This window comes from Botryllus schlosseri, chromosome 12 (genome assembly GCF_051294905.1).
Source record: "Botryllus schlosseri isolate E-star chromosome 12, Bs_hap1, whole genome shotgun sequence".
Lineage (NCBI taxonomy): Eukaryota > Metazoa > Chordata > Ascidiacea > Stolidobranchia > Styelidae > Botryllus > Botryllus schlosseri.
In genome coordinates this window covers 3,493,043-3,513,058 of record NC_137247.1, presented here as the reverse complement: position 1 = coordinate 3,513,058, position 20,016 = coordinate 3,493,043, and the positions used below count along the sequence as shown (strand labels likewise).

The following is a 20,016-nucleotide window of genomic DNA, read 5'->3' as shown; positions in this document are numbered from 1 at the left end:
TTGCCCGACAAGATTTTAATTTGTAGCGCCGGAATCAGCGCGACACTGGCTTTCGGTTAAGACCAGTTCAAGTTTCATCTCGTCGCAAGCTATTGCACGACCAATTATGCTACATTTGAATTGCTCAGCAATAAAGGAGACTGCTTGCCCAAGCGTAACGAAGGGTCTTGCGGGAGTTGCCCAGCGTACCCATCCGTATGTTAGTAATCTATAGTCCTATACTTTTAGCAGTGAATCAGAACCGGCTGCTCTCAAATTTGCAAGAAGCATCTTAGCGACTAGCCCAAAATGACTGACGACACTACAATAGGTGCAATTTTTATATCCAGTTACATCGATACAGGGGCTATTTCACTCAAAAACGCGACGTGAAATTATCCCAAAGCCACTGACCACATCTGATTATAAAAAGCTGCTTTTCAAAAGGCAACTCGAAGGCCGGGCATCGGAATTAAAACCGGGGGCTAGGCAAAATTCATAACTTCTGTACGACAATAAAAAGACAAGGTCATCAATGAGGTCGGGGATTGGGGGGGGGAGGGGGGGTGAGTACAATTCAAAGTAATTATTGCCTAACAATAGCCTACAAAATCATTGCAAGCCTCAACTCCATCGTATCAGGCAACGAACAATTTATATCAGAGAAATTCAAGTTTAGATGAAAAAAGTGACGTAAAATCAACGCCGTAAAGTGTAGATGTATTTTCAACCACTTTACCCAGTAGAGTGGTAATCATGGACACGGTGCTAAATAAATTTTCCTAAAATTATGCAATTTTCGCCACACTTTTACGCTACACAGCTTCGAGCAGTCTCATCGGCTAAAGTCGATATCTGTGGCACAGTGCTGACGTTTTTGGCGAGCACAACAACCCTCAATCCTAGTTGGAAATGGAGAAAAAGCCATACCAGAGGATGTTGCACCGAGTTGGAAACAAACACTGCGAAGTAGTGACGCAGACAGACATCGACATCTCCGGTGATGACGTCACAACAGTAAGTATCAAGAGGAAAATGTCAACTATGCACCTTTTATGCGACCACGAAGAGTATAACGCCAGACCTGTTTCAAATTTAAAACTATATGGCATTTTTTCGACCATAATTTCACTGAGCTTTGTGACATTGCTGTTGGCCGATCACGTCTTCACAGATGTGTCATATTCACTAACGTGCTGAGGTTTATACTAGGCCACATATTTTGTAAGCTGCCATGCAGCTAACCGAGATATAATGACTTCCACAGTGGAAATTAGTACAACACTTAGGATTCTTGTCGGTAAATCAACTTTTGGTAGTAAAGAGCGTAATAATTTCAGGACTCAAAGAGATCATATGTAACTACTCGAATTATTACGGCCAGCCCTAAACAATTGACGAGACCCCGAACCCACGACCCTGGTCATAATTTGGGGCTGTGCTCAAAACTCGCGGCATCAGTGGATGTTAGCACTTAACTACAATTCTCGTACACTCAAAAGGGCACTTTTAAAATGCATATCAGGTTCCAGCGACGCCACGGCAGAGTCAATCCAGAATAAGTTTGATAAAAGAGGAAATATTAGTGGTCGGTTCTTGCGAGTATTTCTTGATGAAGGGGTGGCCCTCCAGTTCAGGGTAGCTAGGGCGGTCGGAGGGGTTCTTCTGCAAGCAACATCGGCAAAAATCGCACAGTTCCGGGGAAAAATTGCCTTCCGGCAAAGATGGCGACGGGTCGTCCACCACCTGCAGAATAAAAGAGAACAATGTCACACGAACATCATCTTGATCAGACACGGTTACCGAGATAGTTCGATCTGTCCGATTTAGGCAGGGTTGTAACCAAGTCCCAAGGTTCCGAGTCACAAGTTAATCTCACTTTATAGTTTTGACTTGAGTCAAGTCGAATCATTTTCAATTCACCACCGAGTCAAGTCAGAGTCCAAGTCAGCTAGCAGAGGGTCGAGCCCGAGTCATAGTGTTTTGACTCGAGTCAAAGTTATTATCTTGACTGTTCAGTTTTGAGTTCAATCTGGTCCAACCCACTTTTTTCAACTCTGCTCGAGTGATATAGAATGTCTCGCATTCATAATATAGTAATATTCCTCAGTTTTAACAGTTTCTGGCCCTATTTCCAAGTATCGGGACTGATATACGAAATACAAATCATGCGGTGACTTTGCTATTCTTCGGAGTTACAATGAAACGCATGTCTTGGTGGATCAAGCCTCGAGTCGTATGACTTGGGTCGAGCCATGCGCGATGACTCGAGTCACTTTACGTATTTGAAAAAAGGACTCGAGTCAAGTCGAGTCATCGAAAAATCGCAACTCGAGTAGTTACAGCCTTGGATTAGCATAAGCGGTAATCCAATTCTAATCTAATTTGTGAAGTGTTACTATACCCTAATTCTAATTCTAATCTAATTTCTGGTTTTCCTGTAGGCCTACACCTACATTAGGGCTGTTAAAAAAAACTTATTTCCTGGCTACCGGTACGTGATTAAATCGTCAGGTTGCCTTAAAAATGACGCGCACCAAATTTAAAATCATTCCAACCGGTAATCGCGGATTTCGTACAGTTTGAAAATGTTGAATTTACCCAAAAAAATTTTTTTCAAATTTTTCTGTCAACCCCATGAAATTGTTGCGCCGTCTTCGAAAACGATGCAAAACAAATTTGACTCAATTCCAACCGGTAGAAGCGGAGTTATTTGAGTTTTTCTTTGATAATTCTGGGATTATCCTTGATCGGTGGATAATCAAAGAATCATCGAAAAACTCAAAATTTTTGGGTATATTCCAAATTTTCAAATTGTACGAAATCCACGATTACCGGTTGGAATGAATTCAAATTTGGTGCGCGTCGTTTATTAAGGCAACCTGACGATTTAATCACGTAGACAGCAAAATTCAGGAATTTGAACAGCCCTAGCCTACATGTATAGTGCGAAACGAGCCAAGCTTGCTGGACAGACATTTGCTATCCTCATGCTTGCGAGATTGCACCCTGATTTCATACGAACTGAACTTGGTTGAATGTACAAGTTTTCGCAAATTCAGTAATTCTAATTCTATTCTAATTTGAAAAGTAAATGTATTGGAGATTCTCAAGTAAAAAAATATGTATTCTTTGCCTAAGAAACTAAAAACTAGAAGTGTTCTTAAGTCATAACCGCTTTGAGTAAGTAGCGTAATTTGCCAAAGTAGTGAGTAACGTCATAAATTTCTACTCAATGGAAGTAGAGATATCCGAGTAAGTAAATCAATATGTATCGTAACCACCAGGGTAGGTAGTAGCAGTAGGGCTGGCGTGAACCTCTGAAAGGTTCAGGTTCGTCTGAACGTGAACCTTTATGAAAGGTTCTGTGTGTAAATATTGCTAACTCCAACCCTACATTTCGGTGAAGTGATATATTAATGTAACACGATACTAAACGACGACTCAGGCCGTACTTTTCACCAAATGCATCAACTGGAGCAATGAAATGATATAATAACCCCATAAAATCAATATCTTCCCTCGGTTTGCGAACAATTTCAACGAGGACTAGCAAGGGAGTATAAGCTTTAGCCATAACGGTCTAGGCCAGACCAGACAATGTATTCGGCGTCTGACTATTGCTATCATTGATATTGAGCAGAGTGTAAAACGGGGTACTATAACACTTATACGGCTATTATTTCATTAACAAATTATAAGTAGCTGACACCCCGATCAAACGAATTTGGTTTTTATGACACAAATTACAATAAACACATGAAATTAAGATGGATCCGGTACGCCTACTAGAATTTTTAAGTTAAACAATGAAGTATTCTTTATATCAATTCCATTGATTGGTTAAATATTCATTAGGGCAAGTTTTTTCAACTTTTGCAACTTTTTTTACAGCTTCCGGCAGCTTCCTAAATACTCGGAAGTTATGTAGAATGCTGTTTTAAGCTGTCTGAAGGAATCTTATAGTGCAAGTTTTTGCAACTTTTTCGATTTTTCATGAAAGTTTTTTCGATTTTGCATGCAACCAACTTTTTACTGGAAATATTTGGTAATTATGTCACTGTTTTTTGAGAATTTTGGTGAAATACACGGCCAAATTCGACTGAAATACCGTAAATCAGCACTGAAGTAACGCTCTTACGGGTATTTCAGGAGCTGAGCCGGAAAGTTGACCTTTTTTTTTAGTCAACCAATGGAGATTCTGGATGGAAAACTGTATATCGGGAGCGGAACTGTGAAGTTGGACCTTTTTTTCAGTCATGCGACCAAAATGTGGTCTTTTATTGCAACTTTTGTGAAACAGTAAATGCAATTTTTACTGCAACTTTTGGGAAAAATAAATGCAACTTTCCACAGATTTAACTGCAACAAAAACTTGCCCTAATGATCATCATTCGCTGACTACGTACATGTAGCGTATTTCGCTCTACGTGTTGTGTGATTGCTGGTCAAGTTCACAGCAGAGAGTCAATAAATATTAACGAACGGAAAGCTGGACATTTCGAGCAAACTTTTGTAACAAAGCAAGTGAAATTTTTGAGATTAGCAAGGTGCATGCTAGTTTACTGTCGATTTTGTCTATGCTGTCAGTGCCATAGCCATGCATTGAGTGGCCCGAAGTTGAAATGCAAAGAATTTCAATAAAGATGTTATAATGACATGAAAAATTGTAATACATGTAAAACGTTCACAGTGCAGAACCTACCAAGGTTCGTTTGTGAACGTGAACCTCTAAATTTCTGAGGTTCACACACAGAACAAGAACGTGAACCCAGGGCCGTAACTGCCGCACCCCAAACCCCCCAATTGGGGGGGCCCGAGCTCGAAGGGGGCCCCAAATTTTTTGGTGAATTAGCATAAATTATAGAGTATTTTTTGAAACTTTATGCAACATTTTCACAAATTTTTCGCGCTGCGCGCGATTTCAAGTTGCCAAATGTTATGATTATTGGGTACTCTTACCCCAGTGAAAAATACACAAGATTTATAGAAATAAGCATATCGGCGTTGGCCATTACCGTGCCGCGACGCACGAAGACATATACAGTTTTAGGCCACGTAACACGCGACTCCAAGAAGTGTGCCAGAACGATCGGCAGCAAGAAACCTTGGCAGAAAAGGACTGCCCTTATGGTGACCGAAAACTTCGTTATATAGGCTATAGGCTACGAACTACCTATAGGTTTATTTGTCCACAGTCTCCTAAATGACTGGCGCCGAATGTTCCTGTCTTATTAATCTGAACCTCATAGGACAGATACCATCCCGCAGCGAAAAATTAGACGCCAGTGAAGAAATACCAATTTGAAATCGTGTGATCTTTTAGTATAGTAGGCTACGTTTGGGCGATTCTATATTTTTTGATATAGCAGACAGGAGGTCACGAAATAACATCATGTAACGAAGTCATACCAATGAGTCCGCCCGTTAGAAGATGTTTAATTATTATTTACGGGCTCTACAGTTTCAAACACATCTCACTCAGCTCTACCTGTCAATCTGATTTCGTGAGTAGAGAGGACAAGAAATTGATAGCAATATATATGCAATTCCCGATCTTATTGACCGATTTTATCATCAATTATCAAAAATTTTCGCGCGTGGCGCTGGCTAACTAAACTGTACAACTGTAATTACGTGACAAACGCGAACAACGTGATTGGGGGGGGGGGGTCGGTTTATCACCCTATGAGAGCCCAAGACTCAAGTTTTTTAGGGGCCTGACGAAGTGTTGTTTCGTTCCTGCCAACGGGTATACACCCGGAGATGTTCAATTATTATTGAGGGGTCCTGCCTTTTCAAGTACACTTTACTCAGCTCTACCGGTAAATCAGATTACGGGAGCAGAGAGAGGATAAAAATTGATAGCAATATATAAGTAATACTGACCATATTGACAGATTCAGTCATGAATTACAGAAATTTCTCGCGCTTCGCGCGATTAAGCAAGCAAAGCTGACTCACTAAGCGGACACCCCATGTATATAAACAGCGTCATATTGACGTATTCAGTCGTGAATTACAAAATTTTCTCGCGCTTCGCGCGATTAGTCAAGCAAAACAGACTCACTAAACGGATAACCACTGAAGAAACAGCGTACACCGTATATGCAAACAGCGTATAGTCTGAGGGGGGTCTGGGGGGCGAAGCCCCCCAGAAGTTAGGATTACCACCCTATGGGGGGCTTGAGACCAACGTTTTGGGGGGGGCCTGACGAAGTGCTGTTACGGCCCTGCGTGAACCTCGCGTTCACACCATCCTAGTAAGTAGGCTGTAACTAATCGGGTGTTACAAGAAACTAGGAGCTTACCTGCTTCAATTGTTGAAATGGATTCCTCCAAGTATCGTAAGGAAATTCACCCGTGGCTACTTCGATCATGGTAATTCCAAGGCTCCAAACGTCGGATTTGACATCATAACCTGAAAACAACCCCGTATCGACGAATGAAGCATGGCTTCCAATATGCCAGTCACATCGCCACATACGCCATTGCCTACGAGTGGAGCTAGGCCCACTATTTCGAGTACTCAAAATCCAAATCGAGTCTTAATTGAAGGAAAACAAACTACCAAACAAGTAGGTTGATGGGCAACTAACTACCGGTTTTGAGCAGTTCTAGTTCTAGTTTAAGTTGCGGATTCTAAAACTGAGTAGTTCTAGTAGCTTATTTTGAAATGTGAGTAATTACAGTTCTATTTGCATATTTTGAAAGGCGGGTAGGGTAGTTCCAGTTCTGGGGGCGGATTCTTGCAGCGATTGCTAGCTCAGAGTCATCACTACTAAACTAACAGCGGCGTGGCCAGGGAGTGGATTCTGGGGGTGAAAATCCCCCCCAATTTCAAACTTGTAATGATGTTCATGCGGAAAGTAGATCCCATTTCGATAAAGTAAAAACGACAAGGTTGCTTTGGAATGGAATCTAGTTAGCTGTGTTTTAGTTAGTTAGCTCAGGTTGCGGCTTTTTGAAAGTTGAGTATTTCGAATTCTAGTTCTAGTTGCGAAATAATGATTAGTTGGCACAAGTCTCTACACTGGTGCAGTAGATTGTGTTTTCGAAGAAAAATCAACAGTATACCCATTACACCGATTAATTGAGACTGGCTGAGATTTAGCATAGTACTTCAATCAGTAACAAATCTAAAAAAAAATCAATCAAAGTCACTATAAAACAAAAAATATTAGCCTTAACGCCTCTGAAAGACCCAAAAAATTGACTCAGAAACATACTACCGGGTGCTCAGTTCTGTTATTTTATGACTAACAAATATTGTAGCGGTTACATGGTCGCTCAAATCGCGCGCTACGCTGATTTTCGCCAGCAAATGACCTGAGGTTATAGTGCGACGGCGACAAAGTTGATAAGGCGAATATGTAGTCGCAATTTGGTGGATAAATCTCAACAAAGCGTGTACACGCCAGAAATGAGTAGTGGATTATAAATCCAGAGCGGTGCGGGTGCCAATAATATTTTTAAACCAAAGTAAATAAAAACAATACACCTTGTCTGAAATCATATGATTATTACAACAACATTTATTATATCTTCTCACGCAAAATCGTCGAATAACATGCTTTTTACGAAATTACACAATCAATCATTGGTCTCATACAGCAGTGGTTCTCAAGCTTTTTGACCTCAAAACCAATTTTTACAACCAGGAGAACTTTCGATAAATCAAAATCAACTTAGAATGCAATCGCGTTCAAAGTGTGAAACTAAAAACAAAGACTTGAAACTATATTTTGTTGAGAATTTCGTGGCGGTATTTTCGATGTTACACCTGTTACGCGCGGTTATAATAAAGTTTCAGTAACACAAAGTCCTGTTGAAATCGCGAACTCAATTTCAACAATTGAATTTCTTTTCACTCGAATGCAACTATGCTGTACGCTAAATACTGTCAAAAGCCGTTAAATTGTACTGCCGAATTTCGTCAAATTTTGTTCGAAAAATATTCTCACTGGTCGCAGTTTGGCGCAGCGCTCGCAGCATTGTGACGCAGAATGACTTGAATGCGGACCATGGACTGTTGATTTGTACAGTAGGGGTCTTCAAAAATGACTTTTTTCTCAAATCGTACTGGCTACTTGATAAAATTGTTAGGTTACCTAATTTAAGCCTACACACCAAATTTGGTTCAATTCCAACCTATAGCCGCATTGCTACAGGAGAAGAAAGTTTCTATTTAGTATTTAAAAATGAATAACAAAAAATTTGAGAATTTTCTGTTCACCCCATGAAAGTGTTAGGTTATCTACAGAAACGATGTTCACCAAATTTGGTTCAATTCCAACCAGTGACTTATTGCCGTCGAATAATTTGGATTCTAATAAAATAGTATTTACGTTGGGCACCACTATAATAAATAATTGAAGAAACGGTCACCGTAGCCGGGGAGGGGGGTGGGGTTTCGGGGACGACAGCAGCGGCAGCAGCTTGCGGCATAGAGACAAAGCGTACCTTTATTGTTTTCGTCTGGTTTAATCCGTTCGGGGCCCATGTACGGCTTGCACCCGGCATCCATCGTCTTGGCTAATGAATCGACCAGCTGACCACTGATGCCAAAATCGCATAGCTTGACTTCACCTAAAAAGGCAACATACTATATTTCCCTCCTTACAATACTTACTCATATACTCAAGTGGCTAGGAGTTTAGACCAAGCTTCTTATTAACAACTTTAGGGTTTTAGGAAAAACTTGGCCTATAATACTTACTTTTTTACTTACTAGGAAATATGGTAGCAAATGACACTTCTACTGGAGTATAAATTTACAATACTTCTACTTCTAATCGAGCACAGACGATGACCACCTTGACCACATCAATAGTGTAACGCTATGTTGCATTCCCGTAACCAAACAAGCAGTGCAATTACGAAGATGCCAAAGATAGTTTTGGTTAGCTGCCATAGTTTGATTTCAAACTGCCATCAACACCTCCCTGTGCCAGTGAGCAGGGTCGTAACCGAGTCACAACACAAGTCAATCTCACTATCATAGTTTTGACTCGAGTCAAGTCAGCTAGTAGAGGGTCGATTTCCTCAGTCTTAACAGTTTCTGCCTTATTTTCCTAGTATCAGGACTAATAGACGATTTACCAATAATGTGGTGACCTTCCTATTCATTGAAGTTACAATGAAATGTTTGTCTTGACTGTCCTAGTCTCGAGTCATATGACATGGTTCGAGTCATGCACAATCGCATGAGCAAGTCGAGTCAATATACACAAATTGACCCGGTTCGAGTCGAGTCACGACTCAAGTCATTACAACCCTGGGCCACACCAAAGTTGAACAACTATAATATTTTCATAATTTCCAAAATAGATAAGAGATGGAAGTACTGAATTCGCAAAAACTTGAAAATAGAACGAAATTCCGAACAACCAAAATCAATCTCACTTCATATTAAATCAGATTTCATTCCCACAGGCACAAGAATAGTAAATGTAGGCGATGTACAGTAGGGGTGTTCAAAAATGATTTTTTTTTCTCAAATTTTACTGGATACTTGATAAAATTGTTAGGTTACCTAATTTAAGCCCACACACCAAATTTGGTTCAATTCCATCCAGTAGCCGCATTGCTACAGGAGAAGAAAGTTTCTATATATTATATAAAAACAAACGAACAAAAATTTCAAAATTTTCTATTCACGCCATGAAAGTGTTAGGTTGTATATAGAAACGATGTTCACCAAATTTGACTCAATTCCTACCAGTGGAAGCGGAGTTATCGACGTCGAAAAATTTGGATTCGAATAAAATAGTATTAATAATTAAAGAATTGGCCACCGTAAATACTATTTTATTCGAATCCAAATTTTTCGACGGCAATAACTCCGCTTCCACTGGTTGGAATTGAGTCAAATTTGGTGAACATCGTTTCTATAGACAACAGAACACTTTGATGGGGTGAACAAAAAATTATACATTTTTTTATTATTAATTTTCATACAATAAACAGAAACTTTCCTCTCCTGTAGCAATGCGGCTACTGGTTGGAATTGAACCAAATTTGGCGTGCAGCCTTTAATTAGGTAACCTAACAATTTTATCAAGTAGCCAGTACAATTTGAGAAAAAAATTCATTTTTGAACACCCCTATGTACAGGTGCGCACCAAGCCTGGCACGTTTCAGATTGTACAGTTCCCCTGATGCATTAATGGGAAAACCAAACATTTGATTAAGCCTGGATTATTTCTATTTCTGTCTACTTGCCCGAGTTCCACACTATCACAGACACCCACCTTCTTTACTTAAAAGAACGTTGGACGGCTTCACGTCTCTGTGAATCACCCTCAGCGTTTCCTGCAGGTACCGCAACGCCTTCACGATAGACACGGCGATAATTCCGAGCAGGTTCTCGCTGATGATTAAGCCTCTGTTCTTGACCTGCAACAAAGAGAGATCGCGTAGAAGGAAAATAGACCGAGCCAGTTGGCCAAACACCCACAAGCAAAGCGCACATACAGATACAACGGTCAACATATTACTGTATAAAGCAGTGGCTTTTAACCTCGCTAACTCTTGCGCTAATCTGCAAGCCTTCGCAGAACCTCAAGTCATCAACCAGGGTTGTAATGACTCGAGTCATGACTCGACTTGAGTCACGATTTTTTGATGACTCTACTAGAGTCATTTTCTCAAAATACGAAAACGACTCGACTCAATCTGTGTATGGACTCGACTAGGACTCGAGTCATTGCGCATGACTCGAACCAAGTCATAAGACTCGAGACTCAGACAGCAAAGACCGACATTTCATTGTAATTTCGAGGAATAGTCAAGTAACCACACTACTGGGATTTCGTCCATCGGTACTGCTACTTGAAAATGCGACCAGAAACTACTACAAGTGAGGAAAATTAGTCCATTATAAATGCGAACCATTCGATATCACCAAACAGAGTTACAAAAAGTGAGTTTAAAAGGCTTCAACTGGACACTGAGCAGTCAACGCAATGACTTGGACTCGAGTCATAATACCATGACTCGAGTCAGAACTAGAAAAGTGACACTGACTTAGGACTTGGAGCCTCGTGACTTGGTTACAACCCGGATGATAATGTATATTTATCGCCAATCAGTGAGACTTCTGGCGTTCCCTTTCGGATTCCAGCTCAGAAATTCGTGGCTTCGAATTGGAAAGTGACATTGTGTTGTTCGGCCGAAACTAAACAGTGTGACACCAATTGCTCAACTACAAAGAGCTTATAAATATTGGAGATATAATTGGCAAAATTCGATTTCGAACCCAAAACCTCCCCTACGCAGATATTCCACCGCAACAGTTACAATTCAACTGCTGAGCAATCCTAACTACCAGCAACCAATGACGGTCACTGGTTCAGACTAGTGAATCATCACAAATTATGCGTACAAGTGTGTTTCTTGACCTGAAGGGAAACCCCTGGAACTGGTTCAGTAAACTCCAAGAGTTCCATGGAACACCGATTGAGTACCGCTGGTTTAAAGTTTCCGAAAACTCAGGGCCATAGGTACTTGGTGTGTACTAGGTTTTTCCCCACACAAATACCCCAGTTTTTTGAAACGATCAGAACAAAGGAGGTGTACGCTGTCCAGCGTATACTATACACTGAAAATTTCCAAAAACAACAACGTTACAAACAAGCCTACTGATTCAATTTTGTCACAATAATATTTCTGAAAGACATAGCTGTTATCTTGCCTCTTAGGTCCTATAAAACCTAACCGCCAAACTAAACAGTTCCGTCTAAATCCCAGAATACACAATTACGCCACAAAAAACGCTAGCCCCTCTATAAAACTTTCTTGGTGCGCAAGTCATCTGTTCTGATCTGCATTTAAAGCAGAAAACAAATGATTTGAAAAACAGTGACCAAAGCAGCTTAAAAGTAGCTTACTTTAAGGCAATGTGCCTTTGATCTATTTTTGTTGATAACCTTCGACATGTTGAAATCAGGAAATTTTCGGCAATTCCAAATATGATCACAATTATAGCCCAACAGTTTTTCCGAATTAGATTAGAATAAGTATTTGACACTGCAACATCAAGATTATTTCATGTATCAAACAAGAGTGCATTATCATAAGCGTGACAGTGACAAACGTATGTACACCAAGCTTGGAACGTTTCAAACTGCACAGTTCTATGACTACAGCCTTTACAGGAAAACCAGAAATCATAATTAAAATTTGAGCACAGAAACATTTCAAAAAATCAGATTAGAATTAGATTATCAACATTTTGCTGTAAATCGTCTAATGAGTTGTTCAAGTCTGCTTGAAGGATGGGGGATTATGTATCGTAACCAATTGAGGTAGAGGCAAAAAGTGTCTACAAGTGTCAACTATAACTTTAGATAAGACAGTAATTACCTTTTTATAAAATTGATCTAACGACGTGTCCATGACTTCCATACAGATCCAAACGTCGCCTTCTCGGAAAAGCGCACCGTAAAATGTGACCTGCAAAATTCGACGTCACACTGAAAACTGTAGTTTCCGACTTGAAAAGAATCCGCCCGCTCACAGTATAAGGACAATCGACGGTCTTCATTGCGACTTCCAGGTCCATAAGTAACCTCTCTTGTTCCCTGTTATTTACGGTCGCGCGTATTCGTTTCACAGCCAAGATCACATTAGAATCACGATGCTGCATCTAAATCAAAACATATTCATATCGAGTCATAGAATTCTCAAATATGAAATCGACTGCTTATTTTGAACAACCTTATCGTGCGGACATTTTTTTTCTTGTGCTCACGGGAATGAGCTTTGATTTGTAGGGCAATGTTTTTTTGGCATGTCAAAATAAGTCAACATTTTGTCAAAACAGAAACGTTAGGTCAAAAATTGTCAAAATTGTTTACAAAGTCAAAACTTTTTTGACCCCTCCATTTCGTTTGTTTGGTAGATTTTGCGCTGTCGGTGAACTTATCATTTGATATTTTACAGCTTGTAGCCTGCTTTATAGGCCTGCCGTTGTAGACGGCCAATTGCGAATCATAAGCGGTCAAATGAAACTAATAGGTTGACGTGGTGTTATGGTCAACGTGCCGCAATATCCTAACTGGAGCAAGACTGCGTGGGCATTGCGTGGTTCTTATATCAAGAAGCGCATGATGAAAAATTGTGACGTAGACAACATTGTCAGAATGAAGCAACACGGTTTGTCACCAGCAGTGTAAGCACAACTTCAGTGTTGTCAGCCAACAACTGCTGCTGTTGAAAGTTCTTTCTCCATTCTTGTCCCAAGCTTCTTAGTAAGGACACACACTTTCTACCCGTTTTTTAGGTTAAAAAAATCGCTCTACTGATTAAATATGAAGTGAACTTCATTTTGATGCATTTCTTCTAATTCGCAATTTCATTCAATTTCCAAATTTTTGCAGATTAAGTAATTCTAATTCTCATCTACGGTAGTTCAACTCTTTCTTGTGCTTCATTCACTCTACATTCGGATACCACAGCACAACTTGTAAGGTAATTTCATAAATTTAACGACCTTTACATATTTAGATCATTATTTTTTCCCGTATAATACTTCATTGTAATTTAAATGTTATATGCCTACTTATGCTAAGTTCTCGCTTCAGGCACAGGCCAACACGTGCCGCCTTTGTTATTCCTACTTTTGCCAAACAATCAACAAAGAGATAAATCAATCGACTCATTATGCATTGTGTGACGTACATGTCAAATAGCAGATTCGAAACTATAATTTTGTTTTATAAATTGATTTGAAAAGTATATTTTAGTTACAGATTAAGATGCGTAATGCACATACTGGGATCACCGCAATATAAGACACTGGCGCCAGAACATGTTGAAATCAATCCATAACGCAGAAATTCAGATAGGCCTGTGCGTATATTATATATATGTCCTCTCTGTGTATTGTTTACTAGAATTGATGTGTCAGATATAAAATTAGCAAGTTTACTTTTTCAACCACCCCGTATGCACCCCGGCCAAGTTCCTCGATGCTAATCAGGTCATCTGCACGGATACCGATTTGTTGTCCATCTATTGTCATGGTTGTCTGAGCTTCGATTCTGCTGATGCGCGGTGTTACTTTAGGCGGATCCTGGAAGACAAAATATGAAATTGAATAAGAGTGTACGCAGACATATTTGAAATATGCAAAGTACTTCAACTCAAAATCAGTAAAATACGTAGGCAATGCTTCTAGAACATTGCAGATGTTGAGCAATGAATTGAATTCTAACCAGTTCGAAGGACCCTTATGATTTTAGAATTGATGATTTCGGTTCTCAACCGGGAGGGGGGTACGCGAAGCCTCAAAATAGTTATTAACCTAATTTGTATTTTTTTAAATTCGGCAAATCAAATCAAACTTTTGCAACTTTTTTTACAGCTTCCGGCAGCTTCCTAAATACTCGTAAGATATGTAGAATGCTGTTTTAAGCTGTTTGAAGGAATCTTATAGTGCAACTTTTGTCCATATTTTTCATGCAACTTTTTCGATTTTTCATGAAAGTATTTTCGATTTTGGTGACATAACACAGCCGAATTAGACTGAAACAATGTAAATCAGCACCGAAGTAACGCTTTTACGGGTATTTCGGGAGCTGAGCCGGAAAATTGACCTTTTATTTTAGTCAACCGAGAAAAATGTGGTCAAAATGCAACTTCTGCAACTTTTTTCGAAAATAAATGAATAAATGCAACTTTCCACGGATTATCTGTAAAAAAAACTTGCCCTATTCGTTACTAGTAAAACTCCAGAGCTCAGATCAACGGAATACTCATTTGAGATGACATATCCTACAGCGCAGACTCATCTTAATTGCTAAATTGCCAATGACCTACTGATACAAACATTTTGCTGTTTAGAGATGTTTTGGTGGGGATTGCGGAAGAAAAGTTGGATGAGTAAGGTCAATCACGGTGACTTTGAAAAAAATCCATTTTCTCCCGTGATATGCACAACCACTATTTCCATAATAACTTCATGATAAGCAGCTAGATAACCAGGCTTGACGTTATATTATGCTCATTAAATGAATTTTGGTGTCATGTTTGTTGCGATCATACCCCAAATGTGTCGTAGGAGGCGTTAAGCGTTATAATCGCATTCTCCACCACTACCACCAGCACCTGTCCATATGATATCAAATCGAAGACACGACCACGGCCACTTATGACGTATTTCAAGAAATGCAGTTGCAGAATTGGCTTTGAAATAATAGTCGACCCAATTTCTACGTGAATAGTATATGACCTTATTTTCAAGAAAAGTCATTTTGTCTAAAGTCTACAGTTATCATTTGCACAGGACAGATAACGATTGCACGATAATTGAGCTAGAATTGAGGGGGGGGGGTCCGTGGGGGTCCGTCACGGACCGAAAGGGGTCCGCGAAGACAAAAAGGTTGAGAACCACTGTTTTATAGCATACTAATGATCACAGAAAGTCGACTACGAAAACAAAGTTATTACCACTACATAAAATATAATAGGCCTACAACTCGAATTCATAATCCACTCAGAATTACGTGGTGGAGCGGTGCACGTCTCCAGAATAAGTAAATTCCTGCTAAAAGATTGAATTTTACTTTCAGATACCGGCACTAGATCCCTTTCAAAAACATTCAATGCCATATCAAGTGAGTATAGCAAATGATTCAAGACAAGGAAATCAGAATTCTGAATTACAACAAGAGTGTGACTTTCCTACATCAAATGCACAACCTTATACAAAATAAAACACTATGGAAATCGAAAGAATAGGTCAATGACATGTCCCTAAAATTTGGCGTATTTTGATAGTTACCAGCATGGATTAGAACACAACCAGACAAGAAAGATCACATGTAGGTAATGTGACTAATATATCATGTATTATGAGGCATGAATGTGTTGTGTTTCTGCTTACACAGCCTACCAGCTGTGCACGGCAAAGAAAAGAATTACGCATGACATATCCACCATCATTAGTCTACAATATATGCAAAATATCTATCACAATCATTTTATAGAAAGAACAATATTATGACATGCTTGACCTACTCGACAGGCGTTATACAATACCAGCTCTATAGACAAATAAGAACACAAAGAAAATCAGAACTCGAAATTATGACTGTTCCAAATTCAGCACCTTCAATAAATGACTGATTGTAACTCAGGTGAAGTGAGACATTCTCTTGCCAACAAAATGACATTGATTTTCAACATGGACATTGCATTGATGCACATACTCAGCAGAATAAAGACGCTGTATTTCTGCAAGTGACCGAAACCATTTCAGGAATGTCATTACATTCCATAAAACCACACAGTTAGATTACATTCAATTATATAGGCCTATCTTTAAATGTGGTGGGAGTTTTCTCAGAATCCTTCCTATAGGATTGTCCAGCCCATATGTACATGGTGTGCTGCACACAATATAACAAAATGAAACGTATCAATTCAGGTTTTCGATTGAAAAGGTTCTAAAAAATTACTCTTCAGTTGCCTTCAATGGAGAGATAAGGATACAGTTACTATTATATGGACAAGACAATGATAGGTAATGGTATTGGGAGAAGTGAAACCAATGATGTTAGGGATGAGTCTTAGCTAAGAATTTTGTCTCTATACCTATATAACAAAAAAGAAATATCAGAATAGCTTCTTGGAGCTACAGAACTTGTATATACAATACAACTGAGTAGTATATTCATATTGAAACGAACCCCAATATTTTCGGTTGACACTCGTCAGGGGTAAACGTCAGCAACTAGTAGATAATTGAAAAGACCATTGAATATCAACTATCGTAGTGTCAGCCGAAAATATTCGGGTTCATTTCAATATGAATATACTATTCAACATATCGGAATGTGACATATTTCAAGTAGAACGTCTGATTGGTGATATTAATTTGAAAAATACATCACATTAACTTCCAATAAAACTGCATCAAAAGGAAAGGAAAGGACGTAGTTTATTTTTGTCCTTGATGTTTTTGCGGCATATACACCGACTCATGATATACATACACACGATCTGCGCATATGCATCCATGAGTGCATGATGTGCATATGCCGCTGGACAAGGAAGTGCAGATATAGCCTTTACGACTTTCTAAGTCATGCACCACCCCTCCATGCTATCCCAGTAATGCATGAGCGCCAAGCAGGGAAGCCATGGATACCAGTGTTACTAATCAGGTCTTTGGTCTGACCCGGCCGGGAATCGAACCCACGACCTACCGATCAAGAAGCCGGACGCTTAACCATTACGCTATCTTGATCGGCAAAATATAGCATTACCATCCTAAAGGGCGTGTATTAGACAGTATTTGAGGAAACGCAACTTGTAGAGTTTATTAACCTAATTATTGGCAGTGCTGAGACCCATTCAAGACGAAAAATGTTACACAGGGATCAATAATTAGACAACATATCTACTACCGGTACCATACTTATGGTGCGACAAATTTATTAATGATCAACTCCATCTTGCTAATAGACATGGCAAGAGTGGATTAACATTATTAGTTTGAGGACAACAGTAAAACATATTCCCCATACCACAGTATGAAAAACAATGGCCTATGGTAATAACGGATCAGTCACGCCTACGGAACTGACAACAGAGAATAACTCTCATACATTGCTTTTACCAACAACATGAATTGAAATCACCAACATTTAAGCGTTAAAGCAGTAGGGAGCTATGAGGTGAAAAAGGGCAACAGCGTTTCTATATCCAGAAGAAATACAGAGCATGAATACTTACACTCGTGGTTTGTGTTATGGGAATCTTGGGGACTCCTTTCCTCGGCCGGCGTCCGCTGCCTGAAAAACGTCATAATTTGTATACGAAAACTATGGTGTTTATATGATCACATTATGTGTGACACAGGAGCCATGTTTATGGTCCCCAGGTAAAATTTCAAATGCCCGACGATAAATCATCAGAGTCTTGAAGCTACATAACTTCAGAATACAAATAATATACTGATATCGAAATAAAGCGGGATACTTTTGGCTTAACGCATATTCTAGGTTGACTTGATTCAAGTCATTAACTTTAGTACCGAGAGAGAGAATTCCGTGAACATTGAGAAAACATAGATATATGACAAAGCAAAGTAGCCTACATATGATTCAATTCAGAGCCAGGCTGTAGCGAAGGGATGGGGAGATCTTCAAATCAGCTACAGCCTGAAAGGACGGTTGTAATATGAAAATTGAAACAAAATACATCACGTTCGCAAAGCAAAATATGATATGTTCGTAATGTATCAAAACTGATGAAAAATAAGCGGGAACATTCACGGCAGGTAACCTGAAGAATGGTCAAAATAACACTTTGGCACTGGTAACAGGAACACAAACTAGGCAAAGAGATACTGATTACCAAATTTATGAAGAATTTTCATACTTTCCTACAAGATGTTTGTGAAACATTTGTTAAAGACATGGAGAGGTTTATCCTTAATATGGGTCGGAAGGGAGTTCCACAATGGTTCCGACAATGGTCTTATTTTCAATCAATTTCGGTCTTAATTTTGAGACGAAAAATTCTTAAAGTGACTTTTTATCAAAAATAGTCCTAAAGACCAGCATTTTCAAGCAATTTTGGTCCAAATTTTGAGACAAAAAATTCTTGTTCAGACCGATTGGTCTTCGAGATAGTTTTCAATCACTTTAAGACCATACCGGTAAGACCAAATTTGTCTCATTATTTTTCGTAGTGTGGCCTTTTTTAGGTAAATTCACCCGCAATCAGACTTGGGTGAGTAATTTTCCTGGTTATATGGTCTTTTTTTCGGATCCGTAAATATGGGGGGGCCAAAATTTTTGTCGAGGCTGATAAGGGAGCGATTAGTCGAAAAATGTCGGGAACCACTGATCTATACAATCCTATACACACAAAACTTTACCATACAAGTATACAGGTTGTGAATTTTAACATCATTTTATCATCATCATAGGCTATAAATTCAAACCTCACTATAGGCCTACTGCATTGCAGTGATTATTTGTTACATAAAATCTACTTACTAGTAGGCCTTGGATTTCCAGCGCCTCTGCTTGTGCTGGCCATTTGCATTTCTTCAAATTCTAGCCTTATAAGAATGTGTATTGATTCCGGTTTGTGCTTGCTCTCACGAATAAGGCTACAACAATAATCCCATTTCCATAATAGAGAAATATAAAACGGTTACGCGAGGCTATGAGCCTATAATCAATTAGTTTCACTAGAATTAAGAAATAAATATGAACTCCGCTTATATAATAGCCTATACCCTGGTTGGAATTGGTGGCAACGTCACGCAGGATTTTCTGTTTAATTCCTTAATTATTCTTTATAGAAAAGCTCTCATCACGCCTAATTTATTTCAAAAAATGGACAGAGATTCCATATAGGGCCTATACCGTAACTTCATAAATGAGCGGCCTACAAAAAGTCATCCAATTAGCATATACTGTTTTCTGCGTTATACAATTATGGGCTACGATTCAATTCAACTCAGAATTAATGACCTGCATAAAATTCCTTCAACAAACCAGCCTCATCAATGCCAATTGCCAACATTGACCAGCCCCAGATATCCTACATATTTTGATGGGGAGATGAACACTAGCTCTAGCACTGAACAAATCTACTCGACAAAGTAAGACTATAGAGACAGTCTCTATAGTAAGACGAAACTGGGAGGTAGCGAGGTAGCCAGGCAACCTTTTCTGGAATATTTTAGTTGTAAGTTGATCATATCTTTACATTACACTTACACTCCCTGCCATTTGAATGCCATACTAATTGCCGAACTTGATGTATCATACGAGTGTGCTAATACGCGGAATCATCGAATATATGCCTTACAATCTATATGTACCCTGTGTGGCTACCTGAAATTACCGGGGACTGAGATTCGAGGTTTTTTCCAACACATCCCAACAAAGAGTCACCAAACAAACGATGGCTTGTCTGCGCGGCCACTTGCCGTGTCTCTATTTGTCCCGGCTTATCGATTCCATTATCCGATTCTATCGAAAACTGCGGTAAAAACGAGATCAACGACTA

General features: G+C 39.3%; 1 protein-coding gene across 2 annotated transcripts; it reads right to left on the bottom strand.

The window, feature by feature from the left end:
* Positions 1–533: 533 nt before the first annotated feature.
* Positions 534–20,016, bottom strand: LOC145452395 (dual specificity mitogen-activated protein kinase kinase 6-like). 2 transcript variants are annotated; one of them, XM_080330587.1, is made up of 10 exons: positions 19,842–20,016; positions 18,993–19,108; positions 17,722–17,780; positions 13,913–14,056; positions 12,500–12,628; positions 12,346–12,435; positions 10,233–10,377; positions 8,443–8,568; positions 6,291–6,400; positions 534–1,725 (listed from the first exon to the last, which is right to left on the bottom strand). In XM_080330587.1, the coding sequence occupies exons 1-10, from the start codon at positions 19,883–19,885 to the stop codon at positions 1,528–1,530; spliced, it is 1,161 nt and encodes a 386-aa protein (XP_080186713.1). In that variant the 5' UTR covers positions 19,886–20,016; the 3' UTR covers positions 534–1,527. The 2 variants fall into 2 exon arrangements, with proteins under 2 accessions (XP_080186713.1, XP_080186714.1); XM_080330588.1 differs by lacking the exon at positions 19,842–20,016 and adding an exon at positions 19,725–19,762.

Bases quoted from the DNA above. Each gene is read 5' to 3' on its own strand.
- LOC145452395 (XM_080330587.1), bottom strand. From the start codon at position 19,885: ATGTGTTGGAAAAAACCTCGAATCTCAGTCCCCGGTAATTTCAG. The intron at 12,629-13,912 runs GTAAACTTGCTA...GTTTTGATTTAG, and splicing joins CATACGGGGTGGTTGAAAAA to ATGCAGCATCGTGATTCTAA. The intron at 10,378-12,345 runs GTAATTACTGTC...TCTTTGTTGCAG, and splicing joins TAGATCAATTTTATAAAAAG to GTCAAGAACAGAGGCTTAAT.